Below are 26283 nucleotides of genomic sequence, written 5' to 3' on the forward strand. Positions count from 1 at the left end.
GTTTGAATTCTGTTCCATCCTGTGTGGTGGGTTGATTGGTTTGTTTTGTTTGTTGTGGTGTGTTGTTTTTTTTTTTTGGGGGGGGGGGGTGTTTTTTGTTTTTTCCCCTACCCGGTTTCACAGATTTTATTTTCATCCCACTTGGAGGTGAAATGGGGAAGACTGCTGAAATGTCAAATATTTTAGTGCAGTGGAGAAAGTCTTGCTAACTCTGCTGAAGTACAGGAGTGTGAGTTGTTCCAGTTGAGATAATATCTATTCTGCTGTAAAGAGGGTTACTAGGAAGTCTTGCTAGATAGGTTTATAGTGCATTTAGCCCCTTGTGGGAAGGTAATTTGACTTTTACATTTCACTTTTACTTATTGCAGTGACTAGCACGTAGTACACCTGATCAGGCTTTTGAAAGTTTCCATGCTGAAATTCATGTTATTTAATCCTAGTGTTAACTGTCGAGCCATTTCAGGTATTCATTTTGCCCTGGATCTTCTGGAGGGAAAATTATAGTCACATTTGCACATTTTCATATCAAAAACACCATTGCCAAAAAGACATTTCTTTCAATAGGCTGTAAGCACCTAAGCAGTTAAATTTTGAAAACAAGCTAAGTCACTTAGATACTTTGCAGTTTTTATGCTGTGTGCTACAAATGATATTTCAAAAGAAATGCATCCATGAGTTACAGTAAGAAGTGTTTTGAAAAAGGCATTGAAATACTGTTGAAAGTTGAGTATGTAATTCAGCCAGCCACTGACAATGAAGATACAGATGAACTGAAAAAATTGAAAACATATGGATGGACTTTAACCACTCTGTGTAAGAACAATCTCCAGAAACACCAGAGATCCCTTGCCCACTTCTTCGCAAACCTAGATCTATAATAATATCTTTTCTGCGTTTCAGATGAAGTGCAGTTTACAAAGTGGATTAGGGAAGCACACATTTATTTTTCTGTGAGTTTGTATCCCATAACAATGCTCTGCTCTCCCTCCATACAAGGATGTTGGATAAAAAGATTATTGTGGAGTGAAAAAAACCCGAAAGAGCGTGCATCTGGAAAAAACCAGAATGATAAGAACTTGAAACCATGTTGGTTACAATCCATGTTACATGCGTATCCTCCATTTCCAATAAGTTACATAAAAGACTATTGCCTCAGTATGTCTGGTAATTAAGAGTCAGGTTAGAGGAAGAGAGACATTTGTTTCCTTCACAGTTCAAACTGTCTGTTAATAAATAGTATCCTAGGGGATCTGTCTCCATGCTTTGTGTTAGTGCTGTATATGTAGACTTGCCTAACCTTTAAAGGAATGTAGCTTTTTTCTGAAACTATGTGCTAAAATCTCAGATGGTGTAAAGTGTTGCAGGAGACCTAGACTAAAAAGCTGTTCTCAGAAGAGCTGCCCATCTTTTAAAAAACAATTATACAACATTAGGCAGTGAAATTAGTGAAAAAAATCTCAGAAAGCCTCTTAGATCTACTGACCACCATGGAACCGCAGAAAGAAAAGATGAAGTTTAGCTGAGCCTTAGTGCTTTCTTCCTCATGACTAACTCAAACATGTTACGTGCAGAAATTTTGTCATGATACTTTTCCAAGTACTGAACTTTTAATGCCTTCCATTTAAAAAACTGAACGATCAAACAATAAAAAGAAAGGAGAAATTTTCCTTTAAATGTTTTAGAAGTATTTTGTGATTTCCTAAAACAAATTTGTTGTTCTTTGATTTTTGTATGTGGGGAGGGGAGGGAATATTTAGCTTGTCCAGTTACCTGCAAGCAATCCACATTTTCTAGCAGCAGGATCTGTACTTTATCTAACTGCACATTTGTTAAGTTCTTTTAAGTCTTGTCCCTTTCTAGGCAGATTTTAATTATCTGGCTGCCTGACAGAAGTTGAGAGCTCTTCATCTGTGAACAGCAATGCCCTCTTGTTTCTGTTCACCCCACTGCATTTCAACATGTAACCACTTGTAAATGGCAAGATACAGACAGCAGTTGACCAAGTTCTGAAATGTATGGATTTCGGTTCAGTCCTAATAGTGTTTTACTCTTATCCTCCTTCCTCTGCACACCCCCCCCACACCCCCCACCCCAATATTTTATTTCCCTACTGCAAGGTTTTCTTTCCTGTCTGAAAATTCTGGTGCAGCATTTTAGGTGTCCAATATATGATTACAAATTTACCAAAATAAGAAGTCTCAAATGTTCAAACACTTGGGGAGTATTTCCAAACAAATGAGAGTGTACCTAGGTAATAACCCTCTCAAGGGCTGGTAGGGCTTCTATGCATTTGCAATAGTCATGATGCAATGATAGTACTCAGAAATAAGGATGAGTTGAATTTGTATTCAGAATGCTGTTTAACCCCACATTTCCTCCATGGCTGTGGGCAAGGCATTTAACTTCATTGTGGCTGGATTTGCCATCTGTAATAGAGAGGGAACAACACTGCTCTGCTCTGTTTTTTTTTTTCCTGCAGACTGTATGAACACTGACAACAGAATCATCCTTGCGTTGCTCACAAAATGGAGAGTGTATTGATAATATTACTGTACGATAGAAATTGGTAACCCAGTTTCAGTTCTATGAATTCTATTAACACAAGACTTTAAATAAAGCTGTTTGCTTTGTTGTCATATAAATGACATACCAGGAACGTGAGATAAAAAGGCAAGTAAGTTTAACGTCAGATTTGCATTGTTGGGAATTAAATCAAGATTTTGCATCTCGTAGCCTTTCAGCAAAGCACTTTGGCACTGTTGAAGTCCTGTTGCAAAAAATGAGGTGTGTCCAGTCTATTCATGTAACATACACTGGATTTCCAGTTTTAATTGCTGTAAAGTCCCAAGAATTGAGGTCAAGATGACTAATGTAGTTCTGTATCCAGTTTCATAGACATCCTGGAAAATACTGAGTAAGCTGTATTAAATGTTTTTTTTCTTTTTGTAGGATTTGAGTGTGATTGACATTGTGCTGTACCACAGTGAAGAGGTATTTTTCACTTCAAGACGCCTTGCATTGAAGGATCATGGTAGACAGTTTAATAGTTTCTTTGAGGTAAGTGATGCAATAAAACATTTAAAATCTTATTTAATATGCTCTTAACACACTGCAGTAAATATCAATTTGTCTCTTGCTTTGGTGTTAAAAGTGTTTGTATCATAGGAGGTTAAATAAAAATCTTGTCCAAAGACCAAATATTCAAGTACATGCATACCAGACATAGCATTCTTTGGTGACAGTAAAAAAAGAAAGTTCTCTGTGTGTGTTTATGCTTAGAGCATCTGTTAGTGTGTGCCAATGTGATGGCATATATTATTGGAAAGTTCCTTGGGTTTTTTTTGATGAGGCTGTGCAACTACAGTCACTGGGCTTAAATTACTGATTTATGTGTTTTAGTACCTGTGCTGCAATTCATTCAGGGGTTTATATTATGCATTCCTGAAACAGTTTGCCAGTGGGCAAACATAGGAAAGACCTTTCAAATGGCTTTCCTGACAAAGGAAACATTCAGTTGTTTCTAAGCTCGTCTGTCCAGTTCTGTAGCTGGGCAAGCAGATTCAGAGAAAACAGGCAGCTGTGATGTTACATGAACAAAAGTTGACCTCCTGTGAGGAATGACAGCTGCATGCTCTTTCTTTTGTGTGGAGATACTGTCAATAACACCTCTGATCTAACCTGCCTTTTTGTGAATGTCAGACATCAATCTTTGAAGTGCAGTTCTGGCACCCTCCTAATATGCCAGGGCAGATTCCACATCAAAATGAATCTGTCACATATTATTGACACTACCTATGTTATCTTTCCTGTTGAGACTTCTCCCTGCATAGCTCCTGCCAAGCTGTCCCAGACTTAGGCTGTTCTGGAGACTTTAATTTGGGAGGAAGTTGGGAATATGAGCCAAGAGCCAAACTGCCCTAGTCACTACTAATCACTTGAGTGAAATACTTCCAATCCTATCTGGACAATCCACAGTTGGCCATGGTGGCCCTTCATAAGATATAACTACTAAGGGACAGCAACCAACCATGCAAGAAATCTCTAACCCTCCAGCTTCATTCACGGAAAGCTAATACTGCAATGACAGAGGAAAAACTCAGAGGTGTTCCTAAATGAGGTGTTAAATAGCAAAATTTTTCTTGCTGCTCCTACAATAGAGCTAATACCGCTTTGCTTTGCTCTGTGCCCCGCCAGTTAAACAGAACTTGGTATTGCCAGTAAAAGAAAGTCAGTATGTTTGCTCTTTGCAGCTTGGATAGACGTACAGTTTAAAGCCTGACTTTGCTTTAAACTAGGTACTTGGCTCCAAATAGTGCTGTGAGAGCATGGGCTGTGCCAACAGGATTCTTATACAGAGGCCCGAGTTAAACAGCCATCAATCAGCTGCAATTGGTACCTGACCTGTTCACGTGTACTTGAGAAGTTTTGCTTTATTTTGAGGGGCACTTGTTCTTTTTGGCTTTTCTGCGCAGTAAGAATACCTGAAACAAACCCACTGAAATTGGAGAAGCCTATTTTTGTAGCTTGGGAGGCCTAATGTTAGTCAAGCATGACAAATAAAAAAGCCTAGTCCAGAGAAGCTAGCCAAAGCAAGCTACTGAGGGAAATAACATTAAAAAAAATAAATTGCCACACATTGATTTGAAGCTAGAGGCTTACCACAGGATAGCTTAAATATTCCTGGCAGATTTCCTGTGTGTTTGAAATAGTAGGTTGATACCATTGTTTCTGAGAGATCCAATTGCAGATAGAGAAGTGAATTTGAAAACTGGCTTCATTGTCCTTGAGCACGTACATACAGATGGTGATTACAGTGCAACCTCGTTAAAGAATGGTCAGGAAAAGCTTGGCACAGAGTAATCACACATATACTAAAAGTTTGCATTTTAGAAGAAAACTTTAATCTGGTAAGTAATTTGCTTTGAAGATTACAGTTTCACGCAGTTCAGAACTCCCAGCCTTGTGCATGATTTCAGAAGAATTTACACATGGAACTCTGTTAGTCCTTCAGACTGATCAGAAAAATCCTGTCCTGTTGAGGATGAAAGCGTTCATTTCCTTATGCAAAGTTCAAACTTTCTTTCACGTGCTTTGAAGGATTATAGGGAGCAGAAGCCATAAGGGAGCAGGGAGTGGGCAGGAAAATTCTGAAAAGGAAGTTAAATACAATTTGCAGAGGATATAGGCTGGGCCTGTCAATAGACTGAACTTTGTCTGCTTAGAAGCTTGTCATGTTTTCATTGAGAATAGTTAGGAGATCACTTGAAAAAGGAATTGCAGGTCAGCTAAAGACAGGCTTGATGCTGTCAGTTTGCAGTTTGGACGTCTGAGTTCTGTTTCTATTTCTACCTTTGATTTCAGGTGTGACTGGCAAATCAGTTTCTTTACTCATGCCTTTGGCTTCCATCCACCACTGTGTCATTGGGCCTTGCTCTGAACTGCATGTTTTGATTCTTGCTGTGGTTTCTTTATAGTGCCTTACACTGGCTCTGATTTCAGCCACCTCCTCTGTATTTTGCTTTATCACAAGTGATAGCTTTGTGAAATATAATGCTTCCTTCTAACGGACTTTTAAAGTATTTTAATTGTTTTTTTCTAAATTGATATGGCAGTAAGGAAGGAATGACTTTTTCTTGCCTTTGAAAGAGGTTTATTGCTTAGAGTGAGAGGGGCATAGACGCTGGTGATGAGGTGATGATAGGCCATGTGCAATCGATATTTGCCTAACAGTGCCTTTTGCAATATGTTAGCAAGAACAAATACAGAAAACTCAAATATTAGAAGAATATTTGTATTGGTGGTAATGAAATGCTTGGTATAAAAAAACCTGTTTCTGTTTAGGAAGTCTGTCTCTGAAAATACCTGAAAGAATGAGAAGGATTTAAAATGTTCCTATGTAGGGAGCAAGGAAGGAGCTGTGAGTAGGAAGCACAGCTGGATTTTGTCGGGTCCATTAGTTTGCAGATGGATTTTGTGTCCAAATCCATTGCTTTTACTTCTGCATCGAAATTCAGCAAATCATTAGCAGCTCTCCCCTTTGTAGAGGGTCTGAAGCATATTCTTTGTAGACTGAAAAGTCAAACTCCTGGTAGAAATAAAGGTATCTTGATCCTACTTCTCTTACCTTTCTACGTTTTCTGATGAAGGGGCTTGCTAGAAGGAGGCAAACCAGTCCCCAGTGCAAATTATAGCAAACAAAAGACTGAGCTCACTGAGCCTAATTTGTAGTGGGCTCCTAGGAGTCATTACGATGGTGAGGCTTGACAGAATAAAGTTTGTTTGGGCTTGGTTCCCATTCTGACTCCTTTCGGATTGAAGATGTGGGGACTGGGGTGGTGCTCGGCTACTTGTCCCGAGTCTCTGGTGAGCTGTGTCTGCTACTTTCCATCTTCTGTGCCCATTAGGTTATTCAGTTTCCACAAGTGTTAGGCAGCTGGGCAAGAACCTATTTTCTGCAAAATCATGATGATTCTTTGCATGTATCTTGTGTCCTGGAGGTGGAGTGTTCACCTGTAAAACGAGGAGCCAGAGCTAGAAGCAGACTTAGTCCACTGGTGGCTGAATTCCTACTTAGCACTTTAGAAAACTTGCAAAGAATATGTCAGTTTGACACCAAATACTGAGGAGTTAAAATATGCACTGCCAAAAATATTTCCATTTAAACATAAAGTTATGTGAAGTACTATCAATGGATTCTACTGGATGCACTTTTGCTTTATAAATAGACAAGTATATGCATGTACCTGGAACTGCCTGCTGTGAAGAGAATGTCGTAAGAATACTTCACACAGTTCGGTGAGTCTGCTTTGTTTAGTAATGGTATTCAAGTGTCTAAATAAGTTCTTGCAGTATGAAGCCCTGTATTAAGTTGTAGATGTGTGGTTTTGTATTAGTGGTAATTATATCTTCTGTTTCACTATTTGCTTTTTCAGACTTCTCAGTTCCCTAGCAGTGCTGGGATTTCAGTTTGTCATCCCACAGCCTTCAATTGAACACAGAAAGGTAAGGATTAGAAATATTCAGATTTTGTGTACTTTAAGGTAAATGTAGAAAATATTAGAGTAACATGCGTAAAGCAATGCAATCTAAATAAAATTCTGGGAATAATGTGTCTTTTGTGTGTGGTTTTTTTTTTAATATATATAAATATATACTTGGTTAAAAGAGGCTCATCGCGGTTAATTAGCTGAGTAATTGCATGGTGTGTTGCATGTCACAAAGAGGTCCATGTCAGCTTACTCAAGCTGTGGAGCATTTTCATCATGTAAGGCAAAGGGGAAGAAGAATTCATGTCAGTGACAGCAGTGTTCAAACGTGGAGTGATTAGCAGAAGCATCCAGTTGCTCATAGGTAGCTCTTTCTCTTACAGAGATGGAGATGTCTGAAACAGAACCACACTGTTGCTAGATTTAAATTGCTAGAGATCAGAGCTGGAAACTGCTGAACTTTCCTGGTGTGCTCTTGTGAAGAGTTCACTCATCGTAGGCATTGGCATGTCTAAGAAGGCTTGCAGCCTGCACACCTTCCATCCTGCTCAGCGTTGGTGAGGTCTTGGCTGGAATACTTAGGTTTTACACTGCTTTTCAGGAAAGTAGTAGACAATTTGGAGAGAAACACAGGGCAGCAGTGATTATCCTCAAGAGGTTTTAAAATCTTACCTCTGAAGGAAGTTTGAATGAATTCAGGTTATTTAGTCTAAAGATTAGAAGAGTGGTGGGAGAGGCAGATATAATTTCCAAATACTAAAGTGCTAAAGAGAAGGCTGTTCCTTCTGTCTGTGGTGGAGTAGATGAGAAGAAATGGATTTAAATCGGGACAAGGGAAAATTAGGTTTGTTGTTAGAAAGAACTTCTCACAGTAAGGATATAAAGAAGAATAGATTGTATTGACTGGATAATGTTTAGTATTTCCATGGTGGAGGTTTCTGTGAATGTGTTGGACAAATGTTTGTCAGGAATGATGTGTGGATATTGCTGATTCTACCAGAGACCTGAGGGGAGACCCCTTGAATGCTCTTATATCTCTTTATGGCGGTGACTTTATATCAATGTTGTTCGCATCTCTTAATTGGTATTCAAACACAACCAATTCATTATTAAAAGTATCAAATAACCTATTGAAATAAAATTTTGCTTTTTACTATATATTTTTAAATAATAATGCAAGATGCATATTTATTTCTTAAACTGTACTTTTTAAAGGAGATAAAAGGCAGGTTTGTGGAGGTTTCCTTTTTCTATGTGCATATGCCACTGTCTTTAGGGGAAAAAATTATCTGGATAACAGACAAGTTAAGTGAGGTCAGTAACGATGCAGTCTGAAACTGGCAGGGTCCAGTCTGCAGCATTTCTCAAGCTGCCGAAGTACTCTATTCTCAACCTGAGTACAACGTAGTTTTTTTCCCCTATTTTAGATCTCTTCTATTTTGTTGTGCACTTGAGATGGTCGTGCTGCTGCTCCGTTTTCAGTACTCTGTCTAATTAGACATTCTTTTGTAACATTGATGGTGGAGAGATGCTGCAATCCAGTTTCCAAATGGCCTAAAGGGAAAAAAATCTACTAACTAAAATAGAGTAAGTCAGAGAAACAATTGCTTCATTCTGTGAAGCTCTGGAATTAATTTTGATAAAATCAGTTTCTTTGTTGTCAGTTGAATGAGAAATGCCACGGGTCTGAAGTGTCTTCTGTACTAGTTAAAGGGACTTGAAGGCATGGCACTAAGGGGCATGGTAACCACCTTGGAGCTGTTCTTTTTACTGAAAACAAGAGAGGCAGAGGTTTCCTAGTGACGATCTCATACAGGCTCCAAGGCTGTCTGTCATTCTCAGTTCTTACACTAAGGGAGAGGATTCTGTTCATGCCAAACTGTGTTTAGACTGGAAGTCTGTATTTGTTAAACTTTTCAGAAACCTTCTGACCCACCTATCAGCTCCAGACAAGAGGGGCTGTTAGTAGCTCTGAAGGCCCAGTCAGACATGTTTCTAACTGAGAGTGAGTTTTCAGCTTGTAGCTCTGGAAGTTGTACCTCGAAGTGTACTTTTTATGCAGTAACCTGGACATGTGTTTGCTGGCATCCCTAGTCAGCATCTCCTGTGTATTTCTGCAAGGAGCTCTCTGCTATTTGGCAGAGTTCCTTCTATGTGAGAGGAGGTTGATTTTGCACAAGGAAAGGTAGAGGAGGAGGAGGAGGAGGAGGGAAGGATTTGATGAACAATATGTGATTTTAACAACGTAGTGAATAACAGAAGTGGTGTTTGGTAACTTTCATATACACACTCAGAGGGTACAGTATGTGGAAACTGAGTAACTAGAGCTGAATTCTAGTAAAACAATAGCTTATACCCCCAATCCTTATTGTGTGTTTATTTTGCAGCCTAAAGTTAAGCATGTGTGCACGATTGATGCTTGACTATGCAATGTTGGAGAGTGTTTGGATTCTGTCTTGCGTACCCTGCATATAGTTATTTTTGCTCTGAAAGCTGTGGACAGGGGAATAAAATCAGAGAATTGGACTTGGGTCTTTGGCTGAGTAATTCATCAAAATATTTCCAAACAGTCTAGATTTTTTTTCTTACACTAAAACTTTTGGGGAAATGAAATAAAACCCAGGACAATCCCCAAAGCAGTTGATGGAAATCCAGTTGTAACTGCCTCTGGACACCCACAGTTCAGCTGAGCTGTTGTTTTTCTAGGACTTGAGAACACTTAAAAACATCAGGAAATACTATTTTCTGTTTGTTTAAAAATCTTGCTAGATTTTCATCTTTTGTTTCTTCTTTTTTTTGGAATCCATGTTTAAAGTCATACTAATTTCAGAGAGGCTGACATAATTTAGGTTTTTGAACAAAAATCTGTTTGTGGTTTCCTAACTTTTACTTGTAAGAGTTTTTATTTAGCTTCAGTGTATTAGAACTACTTAAAGTACCATTTAGCTACACTTGATTTAGTGGCGTATGTTTAGGACTTTAATGTGAAGAAAGACGTTTATCTTATCAAGCGCAATTAAATTTTTTTTTTAAGGGAAATTTCATCAACAAAATCTGGAAGAGCAGAGCTCAGCAGGTTGCTTTCGTCAGACGCACACACCAAAATCCTTGCCGTGACAGCCGGTGGACAGGTAGCTAGAAGAATGAGCCAAATTACTTCCATAGCAGGAATTAGGACTTGGGGGGATGACAGGACCAAATTGGAAAGTTTTCTTTTTTCTCATTTGCAGTTTATTCTGTAACTTTTCTGGTGTCAGGAGCACTCCCCCTCGCTGCCATCCCCAGACTAAATGCAATACTATTCTATTTCAGTTCCCCTTCTTTTGTTACTCTGGAGAAACTTAAGCTTGGCTATTAAAATAAAGGTGTTTTGACCACTAGCTAGTAAGAAGATGCTTTTTTGTGGGAAAATATTTGACTGGGTAATGTTTTCTGCTTTTAGATTTTATGTTTTTGGAATTAAAGTCTTGGAAGCTTGTCTGTCATACAAAGTCAGAATTGACTAATACAGAATTTCTGGTCTCAGAAATAGCTGGCTACCTGGTTTTTATATAGTAGTACCTTTTGTGCTTACTTACTTTAAACAATACTGTCTCTCCTGTCAGAAGTACATCAAAGAGCATCTTTACATCTTCCTACATCTGAGCTTATGGTACTGCTCTGTTTTTTAATCTTATCTCTGTGAATAGCAGAAGTTTGGACAGTAACACAAATACATTAAACATTGTATGTTCATTAGACAGAAATAAAAATTCCTATGCAAAAGACTTCTATGGTTTCTTCTAAAGAGAGGGTTTGTAGTGTTGGTCAGTGGCTTCTTGGAGGTTGGTTTCTTTCATGATCTGACTTATTCCTCATTCATAGTATATAATTTCTAAATATCAAGTGTACTCCTCCATAAGGCCAAAATACTCATCAATATGAGCAAAAAAGGAGGAAATGTTATGTGAAACCAAATAATTGCCCCTTGCGTTTTAAAAATCAACCGAGCTGTCTGAAACTGGTGAAACTGAAATCTTTCTTAATATTTGAACAATTAACTTTCCTTGTCCATCAGTACTGGACATATGAACAGCCCTCCTGCTGCTCGTCATGCAGTCAAACACTCTGTTCTCCCTCCCTATGCTTATTTTATTGAATAAATATTATTTAACCTTATCTGATAAGTGTCATACTGTGATGAACAGAAGGTTAAACTATGAAACATAACAGTCCTTCTCCCAGACAACCACTGAAGTCTGTACTCCCAATTTTTCAGAAGTCGTTCCTGGGTGGATTTTTAACTAATCATGTGTTGCTGTGTTAAGAAAGTAAGCTGTAGTTATATTTATACCTTGTTTATTTTAGTGAAATTGATAACTTAAATAGTAATAAACTTGTCCAAATATAATTTGTGATGTAAATATTGCTTTGTTTTAACATCTTGCTTCTGTTGTAGCATTAAATAGTAGCATTGAAGCAATGGAGTTGCTTTGAATTTATGCATCTCTCTCTGTCACTCAGTTGTAGATTAGTATTGACTTAAACGGAGGTACAGCCTCTTAACAAACTAATTTTCCATGTATGGAAGACGTGTCAGGTTTTATTTTTACAAGCGTTTCATTGGGGTGCTACAATATTGTTGATGAATTTTGAGCCTGTTTGGGCTTAGTGTTGTTTCTTTATGCTGGCTCTAAATTAAAGAGGAAATAAACTGGGTGTTAGCGCTTGCTATCACGCACACAATGTCTCTATAAAAAGCAGCTATGTATCAAGTGAGTGAGACTATACTCACAACATTTGGAGATTGCTCTAAGATGTGTGGCGTTGGGGTTTTTTGTGCTGTTTTTTTTTTTTTTTATTCCCCCCTTTCTCTTGTCTGGATTCAAATATGCTTGTTGAAGGGTCATCACTGCTAAGTTAGGAGAAATAAGGAACAGGATCAGGAGCAGAAGCTGAGGGAAAAGAGAGGAACAGGGGAAAGGGAAAGGTGGCCAAGATCCCTCATTTGGTCATGGTGAGCTGTTAGAGCAGTTCAGTTACTTATGGAAACGTAGTCTGAGCAGCAATGCAATGTAATGTCCAAAACCCATCATTACTCAAGTAGCAGTTCTGTTCATAAAAGGGCATTTCTACAATTAACATCTACTTCAGAGCAGTTCTCTATCTGTAGTATACTGATTTTTTGAGAGGGTGGGTTTTTCTGGTTTGGTTGGAGGTGAGGGTTGGTATTTTTTTGTTTCTTTTCAGTAGACACAGAACTTTTCCTTACTTCTGGAAAGAGTAATTTCTGAGTTACCTCTGTTTTCCTTTTTCTCCTTAAATCCACCACATGATAGCACTGCATTGATTACACTGGCAGAATACATGAAATTTAACTAGGAGGTTATCAGAAGTTCTTTTAAACAAATTAATCTGTCACTGTGGATTGACCGTGAGAATCTATGGACTTTCTCTTTGCTTCAGGACAAGATGATTAAAAATGCTACATCTCCCTGGCTTGCCTGCACCCATGCCCTTATCTAGAGTTTTAAAATTGCTTAGCATCTACATTTGTTTGCTGTAGGATAGACCTTTTTCTGGGCAATCATGTACCTCCCTGAAGTTTGTTCCTTTACCCTACCACACCCCATAAAAGTCACTGCTCTGTTAACTGAAAAGGATACAGTTGCCTAATACATCTGAAAACACTATAATAGAGTAAAATTTGAAGCATGAAGCAAGTCTACTATATCCTTGAAACACTGGAGGAAATTGGAGTTAGACAAAGTAGTCAGTATCTAAGCTTGGCTTTTGGCCAAGGCACCAGGGCTAATGCCTAATAGCTCTAAGGAGTACCATGGGATCTCCACCACAGCTGGTCACCCCCTTGCTTTTACATATCCTGAGCAGCAGAAACATGTAATGGAAGGCTGTGTTCTTCCTTGCAGTCCAGTTAGAGTGAAGCTCTGCCCTAAGGTCAGCAGTGACTAAAACGTGTAACTTGTCAGGACTTGCTGAGCTGGAGCTTAGTTCTTGCTAACAGGCCTACTACAAAGTTACTGTGGTTCTGTCCTGCTGGGATGTGTATGCTGAACTGAATTTTACTGGAGCAACTTAGTCACCACGTATCTGCGTTCAGCTGCTGTGTACGTGTTCCTTGCAACAAGTGTTTGCAGGTGTCACACTTTTTTTTTGTAATGTTTTCCTTGTTTATAAGACAACTGCTGTCTGTGATTATTGTATTTTCATACATGAGTTCCGTAAAACACTACCAGCTGAAATGAAACTCCTCTTGCAGTTTTCCACTGGTCAATATATCTGCTTGCCTTCAGCACAGTTACTTGACTTAAACTGTATGTCACCAACATGCTGTTGCATTCATTGAAACTTTGGTAAAATAGAGCCTTTCTAGCTAAGGACATTGCTATTCTAATTACAGTGATCTTTAGGAAACAGGAGAGATGATTTTGTCCATGCCAAGACTTTTCCTTTAAGATTAGCCTTTTAGTGCAACAGAATATTTACAACAACAGCAGAAAGCATTTTCTTGCTATCTCTGCATTGTTACTAATTCCCTGTCCTTGATGTTGTGGATTAAAATGGTGAGGAAATAAAATTCTTCTTTGTTTGGGGAAAGGAGACAGGATAAGGATACATAATTTTATGCAAATATACTCTCTGAAAAATCAAGGCCAATGGTTGTGTTACTTCTAACCTGCTTTATCGTGGACATCTGCTTTTTTTTTTTTTTAAATTAAAAAATATTGACTTCTTTAAGTTCAGAGCATGAGGGGCTTAAAGCTCGTTCTGTGTTTCTCTGGAAAAAAAATGAAAGGATCTTTGTTCCAGTTGGATTCCAGAGCAGGTGAACTTACAAGGTCATAGATAAGCTTCTAGTCTTCCTTCAGAGCAGCATTGCATGCTAGTTCTGTCTCAGGCTTCGGATCAGAGTGATGATAAAGATGAGAAGATTTTGGTTCACAGATGACTTCTTCTGTTAGGGAATGTTGCTTTTTATTTTATGACAGCTTGTCCTCTCTGCTTCTGGCGTGATGGGTGGATGACTCACTGAGAGATCTTGAGAGGTGTTATGTCAGTTACTGAATAAATAAAATCCATATTTCCACCACGTGTGGATCCCAAAGAATTTTTTCTAAGTGTAGAAATGTGATAGAATGGCAACAGCTTTGTCACAGCTGAAGATGATTGACCTGGAAAAGGCCTAGGGTAGTGACTTAGGTCACAGGTGATCGTCAATGAGGAGAAAATAGTTTATTAAAATAAAGAAGCCTAATTTGTGATATAGTGAGGGCCTGATGCTTATCATCTTTACTGTAAATCAGAAGCAATCCTACTGTAGATAAGGAGTGATTATATAGAACTGGTAGAAGTGAGGTCAGGAGTGAGCCGTCTGTTTACTTGGAAGTACTTAATGGTCTCACAGGAAAATGGAAAGAAACCTCTGCCTTAAAACACGAGGCTCACAGAGCTCAATGGAGGTGGTCTTGGTGTGAAAAAAAGTTAGCCAAACTTGGAGGAAGCTTCAAGCTCTGTTGGCACAAAAACTGTTCTGAACTTTTTTCAGGGCTGTTTACTTTCTAGACTATTTAAATAATGTTAAAGTTTCTTCAGATGTGGTCAAAGTTGGTTGAAGGGGCAGTTAAGCTTTTCAGGCATTGTAACTCCCTTCAGTGATTTGTGAATACAAAGGTCTTCTATTTCCAGGCTTTTTAGCCCTTTAATCTTCACAGGCACAGATGTTCAGACAGAGTTTTTATACAAAGAACGGAAACCCAAATCGTTTAAGCTGGTAATATTTACACTTACCATGTACTGTAAAATTCAAACCGTTTACTACGCCTCTGATTAAAGGCTTCCAAAATGCACTGAAGGATTAAAATAGCTGAGCATACTAACCAGGCAGACATGTACACATCGTGTCATGATGTTTTGTTTGGCCTCTGCTCCATTTTTCTGCTAGCCTTGAGAGATCTGAGAAGTTGTTATCTGCAAGTTTTAGGGGTTTTTTGGTAGTTTGTTTTTTATCAAACCACCAATGTTCCACATGTTTCTTGTAAGAAGCATAAAAAAATACGTTTGTTGCAAATGCACATCTATACAATAGACTGTAAAGACTTTCTGCTGGGAAATTGTCCTGGCTATATAGGTATGGCCTTTACTGGAAATCAACTGAGCTAGTACTAGAAGAATATTCCTTTAAGATGCTTAGACTGGTGAGCGAATTAAACCAGTTCCGTAGATGTGTTTACCACACTGGCAGGGAAATAGGATAATGTTACACTTGAACAGGTTCTGAAACTAAACTGTAATTTCCTCAGCCCATTCAAAATTTGGCATGCTCTGCCCTGAAATGCAGTTCAGTTCTAGTTTCTGTGAGTCTGTCTGCTTTTGTTTTTTACACTCTTGAAATTTTAAGAGGGCAAAGACTAGCTCTTACTTTGTGGGATTGATCATAGATCAATTACATGATAAGATGGTGAATGTTCATGAAGAATACTGTGTTCCTCTCATCCCAAATATGACATAGGCATTTTTAATAATAACAATATACTATTACGCTGGCTTTTTGCATCCTCAGTCACTCTGAGCCTGGCTATGATAAAAGCTGCATGCACATCTTTTGTGACAGGCTGTGCCCTAGCGAAACCTGCAATCAGTCAGAACTATGAAGGAGGTGTGACCCTGGGGTAAGGGAATAAATAAGAAGAGGTCATGTTTTCCAAGTGCCTCGGCACTCCTTTAATAATGTTGGTGACAGTTTGGTGTCATAGCATGTGTTATACGTGGCGTAATGAGAAGGAGGACGTGGAAGGGACAATGAAAGAATGCCTAAAGCGTATTGAGAAATATTAACAGGATTAGGGCTCTTTGCTCTGGGAAGCACAGGACAAATATGATAGTAGTAGTTTAAAATAAAATATAGCATGCTGGCTTCTGTTAATTCACTTCGCATCAGCACATGCACATGAGTTTACTGAGTGAATACTATTGGTAGCATTTTTTTGAGCAGGTGATAAAATGTTCTTCTGGATACAACTTTTTTGCCTTTGGGTGAAAGTAATATCATGAAGCAAAATGTACATTCATGCCTGTTATATCCCTTTCAGATGTATAATTAGGAATATGATGTAGTTAATTTGTTCATGAATCCATTTAAATTCAGGGCATTTAACCAGGAAAAAGAATTGTTGGATAACATGTTAGAAATTCAATCTATGAAATATAACATTATTGTATCTAAACTGAAATTGGAAAAAACCCGAAAATGTCTGACTTGGTTTAGATATCTCCAGGTTTAAAGCTTGGCATTGTCTTGTACTGCTTCTCAGTTTGGAATTTGGACTGCTGTAACATGCTCAGTATCTGCAAAATAATACTTAGTAACATTGTCTGTGGCTGTAGCAGCTTAATTATGTAGCTGGTTAAAAGGTATATAGTGACAACAAGCATTATGAACATTATTACTGTGAAAGTCCATCATTAATTCACATTTGGAGTACTGTATGCAGCATTGCACACCCATGTCGAAATGTAGGAGTGGAAAAGGTGCTGAGAATGAGGACAGTCCAAACTCTGGCCTGTTTTCCTTACAAAAAAAGACTGAACAGATTAGGACTGCTGAATTTCAGAGAGAGATCCTGGAGCTGGATTCTATTAGCGATTTCAAATCAAATATCGTGGTATGGTGCAGGAGAATACAGAATGATCATTCTTCAGTTATCACAATGAAAAAAATTGGGAGGCCCAATGAAATTGTCAAGCTGCATATTTAACTGGAGGAAAAGGAAGCACTTTTTCAATGTAAAACGCACGATCTTTTTGAAGCCAAGATTAGAAATATGCTAAAAAAGGGATTAATTGTATCCATGGAGATTAAGTCCAGTAGTGCGTATGAAAAACAATTTGAATATGGTGTGTAGCTGAAGGGAGGCCCTTAAATTACTGATTAGCTGGAAGAAGAATCTGTGGATGACTCTGAACGTGTCCTGGTTCTTGTATTGTTCCCTAAACTGTTGCTTCTTCCACACAGTCAGAAACATAATACTGGGTTAAATGGCCTCTGATTTATCCACGTTTTTTCCTACTTTTCTGAACAGTTAATTTGTATGTAAGCTGTAGTTCAATAGGATGAAGTATCCTACAGTATTTAAAACCAGTGTTTGTCAGATCAGTACTGCATTGTCAGTCATTGTCTTCATGCACAGCTAGTTACGTTTGAAATATTTGTGGCTTTCAGTTCAAGTGATATTTCCTCTTCAGGGACATTCTTGCATAGTACGGTTTCAACAACTGCTGCTGAAATCCCGAGATGCAGATCTTATTTCTACATTCTGACAGAGGCGGTACTAGAAATTTGCATTGTATTTCAATAGCTTGTGCACTCCTAGTTTTTCCTGGAATTTCTGATTCAGGATCAGAGTGATTGCTGAATTATATGAATTCAAGATAAACTATTTTTGTATTTAAAATGCAATCTATGTCAACCTACTGGTAGCGTGTTTAATTCAATAAGATCTAAGGTTGTAATATAGTAAAAGTGAGGAAAGACTCAATGCTTGTCATAAGTCTAAAGCTACAGGAATGGCAACTATTGCATTAGGCAGTGATTTAATGGAGAATTGGTCTGCCTAAAAGCTACTAAACATGTTAAAATTCTATAGGGTAACTTTAAATTTCTGAAATCCTTAACATTTGAAAGCAAGCAAGTAAAGGATATAAAGTTGGGTTTTTATGGATTTTTTTCTTCCAGAACATAAAAAATAGCGGATGTAATTAAGGAAGCAAGAGATAGAGTATTCTAAAGTATTCTGCTTGCAGTTTTTTTCAATTTGTTACCCGTGATATACAGAGGTTTTGTAACTGTGTAACCTACCTACTCATGCCTGTTATATTAAAGATAAATAAAATGTGTGTGTGAAACATTTAAAATCAAACAAACTAAATTGCACTGTTGTTCCTCTACCATTCATGGTAATGTTTAATGCTAGTTATGGATTTTTAGTTCTGCATTTAGGATTAACTTCTTTAGTTCTGGATGGAATCAGTATTGAAGGTTTTGTATGCAGAACAAAACAAATGCCTAGTTAGCATGGGAGTTTTACACAGTTCATCTGAGAGAAGATTTTGGTGATATGTTTTTAATTGTCTTCCTTAACTTGATTAGTTAGCCCAAGGGAGCAAATATGATGCATATTGCATGGACCTGGGGAAAATGAAGGAAAACAGAGGAACTGGAATTTGTTTTCTTGTCTACCATGTATATCTGCATCTCCCTCTTTTCTATGTTGACTTCTGCTATCTCAGTAAGTTTATTAGCTTGCTCTGTTTGGTGTTCAAAAACAGTAACTTAAATCACAAGTATTATCTTACAGATCTTGTACAACGAACCTATTTATAAACAAACAAACCTCAAAGAAACAGGGAGGGAAAAAAAAAACAAACCTCCAAGAAACAGAGAGATTCTTGGTATTTCTTAGAAAGGTGAAAAATAAGATTGAAATTACATTGTTCCATAGACTGCCTGCCCACAGTGATACTTTTGTTAAGATTTTGGGAAATTCTTTTATCTGCTTCCCTGTGCCTTAAACAGACTTTGGGCTGGTATTGATGTTTTTCTCTTATGTGATTTCTAAATAAATGATTCCAATATTGAGAAGTTCTGAGCTTCTAACAGGTTCTGATTAAATCAGATCATTTGTGACTGCTTAAAATAAGGGTGTTTTTCTGGCTTTTTGTTTGTTTTCAGTTCAGCTAGGTTCATTTAGGTAAATAAAGTACTTCCTTTCTGAAGTTTTAGTCTTTATATACTTCTTACACACTGACCTCATATGTTTATTCTATGTACGAATGATGTTTTTTGGAAAAAAAACCCAATGAACTGTTTGAGAAACTCTGCATAATTTGAAAAAGACGACTGTCAGAGTAAAAGCTGAATGTAATGCAGCTCCTGTTTACAAAGGTAACAAACTAGCAAAATGCAAGAAAATTGAAGGAAGAGAACAGAAAGGGATGCAGAGTGCTGATGTGTAAAGGAAGGTGAGTGACCCCGCAACTACCCTTCTAAAAATCTAGCCTCAATTCAGTTTGCCACTCACTGTTGGAAAAGTGACAGGTTGGAAAATATTTGATGCATAACAGTCATTATGAAGAAAATGTCCGATTTAAAGAATCTTTGATAGCAACTTACGAGGAGGTAGTGCGGACGTAGAAACTGCAAGCGCTTGCACACCTGAAAGCTTGTCTTACTTTTCTTTGCGTTGTTTACTGTACAGCTGTACCTAGTGCAATGTATAACTTCTACTTACAAACCTTGTCCTGCCAAAAACCTGAAAAATATATAGGAAAGAAAGAAAGGGCTGGAATTATGGGGTGAAATTAAGGGGAAAAATAGATTGAATTTATAGAGCAAAATATTTGGTTGTTGATTAACTTGCAGTAGATAGAAATCTGTTTGATGGTGCATTCTAACTAGAATGAATATTACCAGGTCACCTGGAGAAGGAATCAATCATGAACTATGGGAAGTAGATTAAATGGGTTAGTTGATCTCTCCCTTTCTATTAAATAAATTACTTTCATGGCTTAACTTTGCAAGGAAAATTCAGTATGCATTTCACTTGTTGCCCAGTGCAGGCTCAAATCTTCCCTTTAGGAAGTGTGCTAATTAATGGGTAATTTTTAAAGGGAGAGGAGGAGGGACCGAGTGTCAGGAATCTCTGGATATGTAGTGTTAGTTTTTGGTTCATTTTATTATTATGTTCTTAACTAGCTAGATTAAACCTTCTTGTGCTATATCTAGAACTTTTACTGTGAAGATGAAGGGGTGTGAAATTACTTTCCGTTGCCTTCAGTCATTTACGGTATCATTTTATCTGAAACAATTCTTTCTGCAATGAAGTTTGGCAGCCAGAAAATTCTCTCTGCAACAGGTCAACACTTGTCCATATTATATCAGTTTCTGTTTCTGCATAATGAAATATTTCTTACATTAGTGGTGATTTGAGTTTCTTGCAGACTAATAGATTTTAGTTGTTGCCTGCATGAGTGTCTTTGGCTTTTAAAAAAAGGTGTACTGAACCATCATAGAAATGATTAAGAAATAGTCCAGACAAATGAAATCTGACTTGTCTGATAACAAACGACTCTTAGTTTTATAATAAGTAGATTTTACTGCAAACCAGGGTCAGACCAGAGGAGTCTCTCTGTGTGTAACCATTATCATTTTATATCTGTGGTAGAGCTACATTAATGCATAGTGTAAGTATGAACAGTGAATATTCAGTGAAAAAATCACAAACTGAAGAATAGCTTGTTTAGTCGGTCAAAGTGTGAGCCAGTGGTATTCTTTTATTGGATATGAAAGCAAATGTAACAGCCAGAAACCAAGACCTTGTTGCATGTTATTCATAATTTTGACATTGTGTGGTATTAGGCTGTACAGGCTGTTGGATTTAAAAGGCTGATGCCAAATGGGGTACCCACAGGAAAAAAAGTCATATTAAATACAGAGACATCTGCTCCTGTTTTCAGATAACACTGGAGAAATGGGTAACGTATCACACGAACGCAGATGCTTTTTATTATTCACAAGTTATAATTAAATGCATTTTTTTCTGTGGTTGGTGATGAAAGTGTGAGAGCAACCTCAGAGGGGGGAAATGTTTCAGATTGTGTAGACCACAACTGACTATTACACAGCAGCACCACAAAGCCTGGCTTGGCTTTTCATATTGTAATGGTGTATTCAGCCCATGTTTGCAAACCACATTCCACCAAAGCCTGCCATGTTTGTAAGCTAGCTGATCAGTACCGTGTGCTCACTGGCATAGGTGGTTTGCAGTTCAGTTAGTGACTGCGCATGTTATCTGTGACTAGAGGCAAAGTATGTAGATGTTAATCCTCTCCTATTATACAGTAATGTTTGAGGCAAAATTATTAATGGAAGTTACATGTTTAGGAGGTCATCCTTTGAAGGGGGGAGAAGTGACATACCGACAGACAAGGCTGTCTTTCCAAAGCTCATTTTGAGGTAGCTACACACTTGAATGGGGCTGGAGAGGTATGGCAAGATTTTGTTTGTGGACAGTGCCTTTTTTGTCTCCTAATTTAATTGATATGTGTGTGTGCTTGTTGGTACAAAGGTTATTCAGGACATAAATAAACTATTAAAGGATGCTGATTTAAAAGAATGTTCTGCACATTAATAATTGTGAGAATCAGACATTGGAAGCCTGCTTTGAAAACTTGTGATTCAGCCAGTTGGACAAGGGAAGCAACAGAAAAACTATGCATTTAATGAAAATTGATCTAATTTCTGTGCAACAAAGCTGAGTGTCTCTGCCCAGTGCGAAACACTGAGAAATCCTGACTATATCTAGCTCCAAGAATGGGTAAAGCTTGGGGCACAAGACCACAGGGAGATGCTTGTAACTTCTAGGCTGTGCTGATACCTTCCCAACCAAAAGGATATTTAAATATTTGGCCACAGCTTGAGGGGGTAACAGTCCCTGCCCTTCCTAATCCTTCCTAGCTTCCTCCAAGGGAAAACCCCCATCTCTTTGGGGTTCTTCTTTGTTTTGCTTTCCCTGTGCTGCTGAATAGTGATTATGGGCTAAGTGGCACTGAACACCTGAGACCAACAATTTGTCCTGTCTTTTATTGAATTTGATAGTGATTTCTGTGAATGTAGGATTGGGTGGGTCATCTTGAATAGCTCTTTTCCTTGAAGCATTAATATGGGGGATGGGGGGAAAAGTGGTAATGTAAGAGTTAACTATTGCAGTGGTTTTGGCTGGTTGGAAATCAGCCTGTCCGCTTATGTTATTGCCTTCCTAAACAGTTCCACATTAGATGAGAGTTCCTGAAATATTATTGCAACCACTAGCAATCTCCATTGTTGAGGCATAAGAGTGGAAAACGGCAGTCACTGTCTGTTGACTCAAATTTGTCACAAAAAATGACCTTACTTCCTGACTTTGCTAATATTATAACAGTTTTCAATCTCCACATTTCCAAGCTTTGCATTACACAATGTTTTCCATTGCTGAGAACTAAAGAAAATCTATTCCTATCCAGATGGTCCAAAAAATACTTCTGGTCTGAATGGTTGATGGCTGTAGGAGGCCTCCTGCTATACTGGCAGAATAGGCAGCCGTTTGACAGGGAGTGACTAAGACAGGTTACTTCCTAGGTCATTGCACTTGTGACTGCAGAGTGAATGGCTTAAAAAGGATATTAGTGCTCTCCTGGTTTTACAGTGTGAATTCTTGTTCCTAAGTCAATCTGTTGTGTCTACAGGTTCCCCAGAGGATAGAAGAGCAGAGAGATGCATCTGAGGACAGCAGTGCAGGAATCCCAGGCATGTGGGGAAGTTGGGGCCCCTGGTCTGCCTGCTCCCGGAGCTGCAGTGGCGGTGTGATGGAGCAGACGCGGCCGTGCCTCCCAGCCTATTACCGTGAAAGGGGCTACCGACGGCCAGGGCGGCAGTACCCGGCCTCGGAGAGAACCCTCGCTCATCAGAATTCCCGCCACCGTGAGGACTCACTGACTGCTTACCCTGGCCATGTCATTTCTGCCATCCGTACATCTGTGCCACTTCACAGGAATGAAGAGCAGCTTTGGGCTGGCCTTTGGGCCTCTGCTGCTTCTGGAGGCCATAACAACAGCCATCTGAGCAGAGGAGCACTGAGAGGCAGCAGGCATTCTCAGTCCCAGAGGCAGAATGCCAAGCCAGAAAAGAGGTATGTGTCTAGGCACACATTTTATTCTTCTATGGATGATGTATCTTAAGAATGACATGTCAGATTAGAGTTGATATTTTTTTAATACTTACGGAAAAGTTATTAAAGACTTAAGACTGACTTTTACAATGTTTACCATCTTTTGAGGAAGGCTAACCTCCCTGTTGACTATTTACATGATAATACCCACGGACAGATATAATTATTGTACAATTGTACTAGGCAGATTGTCTTATTTCCCTTTAAGATTTGTTTTATGATATATTGAGATGTTTGTCCTTTTTTGCTGCATTCTCATTTGTCATTTCCATCTTCACCACAATAAAAATCAGAACAAGTAACAGCTCTGTACTAGGATTCTGACCTTCAACAGCCATTCTGATTTTAATTGGTTGAAAAAGAGACTCGTCAAACTTTTTCTTAACAAATGGCCAACTCTCCGTTCACTTTTATTCTAGTAAAAACTCTAGGTTTGTTTCGTATTTTTCAGAGAGTTTCTGTTTATGGGCTTTTTGTTTTCTTTTTTCCCTTTTTTGTTTTTTGTCACCTCTTTTAGCAAAATTTCAAAAAAAATTTGGTTGTTTAATATGTAGAATATTTTAAACACTGTATATGTTTATATAAAATTCATAATATTGGCTGTTCAGCCTTTAAGGCTGGGTGGAACTGTGCTGTTATAATTAATTCCAATTAATTCTCCAATTTCTGGAGAAAGACTTTTTTCTCTTCTTAGATACCAATCTATCAGATTTTTTTATATATGTATGAAAGGAAAATAGATGTGTTTCCAGTTTGGAAACTGAGGAGAATGGGCATGGAGATCCCCTGGGAGGGAGTGCTCTTGAACCGTCTCTGTTCTGTCTGTCAGAATATGGATTCCAGCAGGTGGGAGTTCTCTGGTTCTTTCCCTCTCAGCCATCTTCTGGGAGATGCATGGAGAGATTTTTTTTTTTTGGGTTAGTTAACAAAAAACCCAAAAGAAACCAAATAAAAATGAACCAAATAAAAAAACAAAACCAAAAAAACCTCCTTCATATCATCTGCTGCTTTAAGATTCTTAGGTGAAGCAGTCAACTGTAATTCCCTTTTTAAAGACTTCTTGCTGACCCAAACAAATAAAAGAAAGTTACCTTGAGGCAATATTCCAGCCTGACTGGAATAAGACAGTAGGACTCTCTGTTGCTGATGATAAAGACATCCTCAGCCCCTGCAAGAAACTTCTCTCATCTAAAAGAATATTTGGAAATAGAAATTAACCTGTTAGCCTCCTGTTTGTCTCAGTGAAGCATAAATTTCAAAAAGCAGGACCAGCTGTTCAGATGTTGATCTTCCTAGGTGTTGGCCATTTCCTCTAATCACTGCTTTGTCTGTCTTTCAAACCCATGCAAATGGGATAGCCTAGACCTATTGAGTGTAACTTCAGTATTGCACTGAAGAGCTTATAAAAATTCAGAGAATGCCAGAGGCAGGCTTTAGTAGCAGTGTTAACATGACTGCATTGAGACAAAAGTTGTATTTGCTTTTTTTTTTTGTTTTCTACTTAATCATTTACTCTAACGCGCTTCTGTTCTCAACTGTGCAGTGTAACAGATACAGGCTGTAGTACACTGTTGGGTTATTACTAATTTTGGAAGCTGGGCCTTGAACTGTCAGCACAAAGTCATTCAAAGCCTGTTTGCTCCAGCCCCTTGGCGCCCTCCGTCTCCAAGGGAATCCCAGCTGGCCCGGCCTCTGCAGCGGACCTGCTGCCAGGCTGCTGGCACAGCTGGGCTTCCCTCCTGGCAGGCTATCCCTTGCTGCTGTGGTGGCCTCTGCAGGCCAGGAGAAACTGGAACAGTTTGAAACAATCACGGCAGTTATGGCTGGAACATCAGAGGACAACGAGCAGAAAATAATATTGTCTGTGTGCAGAAGTGAAGCTGTGTAATTTCCTAATAAATGCATTGCCATATGAAGTACTAAAATGATGATAATGTCCATTATGTCTCCACTTTCCTGTACGATGGAGGCCTTTGCTTTTGAAAATTCTTGTGCTTTCCTGAGCACAGTGCAAGCTTCTGTACCACAGCTGATTTTTCAGCCACACACACACTGCCCCTTGGCTAAAGACTGTGGATTCAAGGTCAGTGTTTTAATCTCATTTGCGTAATAAGTTATTTCCATCTTGTATTAAGACGGTCCCTGGTGGCTTTAAAGCCTGTTATATTGCATAACTTTCAGATTCTTTGGTGGTGACTGTAAAAACAGAAAGAGAACAAAAAACGTTATTTGAAAATTGAGTTATTAGAATGACCAACCTAATAGTTTTCCTTAATTTACAAAATACAGAGTACAAGCCTTCTTTACAAAGGAGATTACTGGTCCTATCAGATATGTGCAAAATGGATTTAAAAATGTAAGTTTCTCTAAACATGATTTTTATACCGTAGACCAATGTTCAATGTTCACTAAAGAGTGATACTGGAAATTGGTGTCAGGCTATTAAGAAAAAAAAATCTCTTTTTACAATATGTACAGTCAGTGGGAACTTTTTGGGGTATTCCTGTTTACTGTACTGCACTTTATATTAAAGCTGTGAATTTAGCAGACTTCCATAAAACCATAAAAGAGGAATGGACATTTGTGACTGAGATAAGCTCACATTTGATAGCATGGTAAGATGAAATTGGATGGCTTCCAATGTTTTAACAGCAATAGCACTCTTTCAAAGCAGCCAAATATGTTTGTATCATTTAGCAACAAGTGGAAAAGTTCTCTGCCTCCTTCCAGGCACATGACAGAGAACTGTTCAGTTTCTTTAGCAAAATTCAAAATGTAATTTGTATATCATAAATTTTGACATACCTTGTCTGTGAAGAAGATATTCACGTTTTCAGCTTTAGAAAGTTAGTTCACATGTGATTCAGTCAGGCTTTAGAAACCACGGCTGCACATGAAGCTCAGGGAGAGAGCGATTTGACGTACCTACAGTTAGAAGCCTAATGTAGAAAGTTTAAGTGCTCCCCTTTTTATCATAGTGCTGTAATTGGAGTTCTTGCATAACTGAAGTGTGTTAGGAAATTCTAGTCAGTCACTAGAATGAGGATGGAAACACAAAAAGAAAGCTGATGGTTCTCTGGGTTGTCCGCTGGCAAAGGGAGGGAACCCTTCTCAGCTTTGAAGAGTTGAGTTCCCATTAGCACAGCCTTGGTTTTTATTTCACCTAGATAACATGTGTGGAAGGAGATAGTGAAGAAATATCAAATCACTTGGACATCTCTATAGAGAGGCACGTATGGAAAAGTAATAAAGGCATGCAAAAGGATAACATGCTTTAAGAGAGAAAACACCTCTCGAAAGGAAATATCATTCATGGACTAGGTTTTAGTACTTCTTAAATGTTGCATTTCCAGTTCTCTATTTTGATGATAGAGAAGACAAAACCGCAGTTTTCCATACACGTGCTGAGTGTTGGGATGCTTACAGCTGCCACCTTCACTTTCTCTACAAGTGGAATTTCATGGTGGAGAGGCAAAACTTCTGTGTCCACATCTGTAAGCTCTATGTGTACTTTGTATGTGGTTCTTAGGAGCGGA

The 26283-nt window shown here is 38.4% G+C and overlaps 1 protein-coding gene across 1 annotated transcript in view; it reads left to right on the forward strand.

Moving 5' to 3' along the window:
* THSD4 (thrombospondin type 1 domain containing 4) overlaps positions 1–26283 on the forward strand; it is a 301012-nt gene that overhangs the window by 16454 nt on the left and 258275 nt on the right. Inside the window, exons 2-4 of the mRNA XM_068410186.1 lie at positions 2950–3057; positions 6933–7002; positions 22266–22708. Of these exons, the coding sequence (XP_068266287.1) occupies positions 3029–3057; positions 6933–7002; positions 22266–22708 (542 nt within the window). The 5' untranslated portion in view covers positions 2950–3028. The remainder of the gene's footprint in view (positions 1–2949; positions 3058–6932; positions 7003–22265; positions 22709–26283) is intronic.

The sequence above is a fragment of the Nyctibius grandis genome, chromosome 11 (genome assembly GCF_013368605.1).
Source record: "Nyctibius grandis isolate bNycGra1 chromosome 11, bNycGra1.pri, whole genome shotgun sequence".
Classification (NCBI taxonomy): domain Eukaryota; kingdom Metazoa; phylum Chordata; class Aves; order Nyctibiiformes; family Nyctibiidae; genus Nyctibius; species Nyctibius grandis.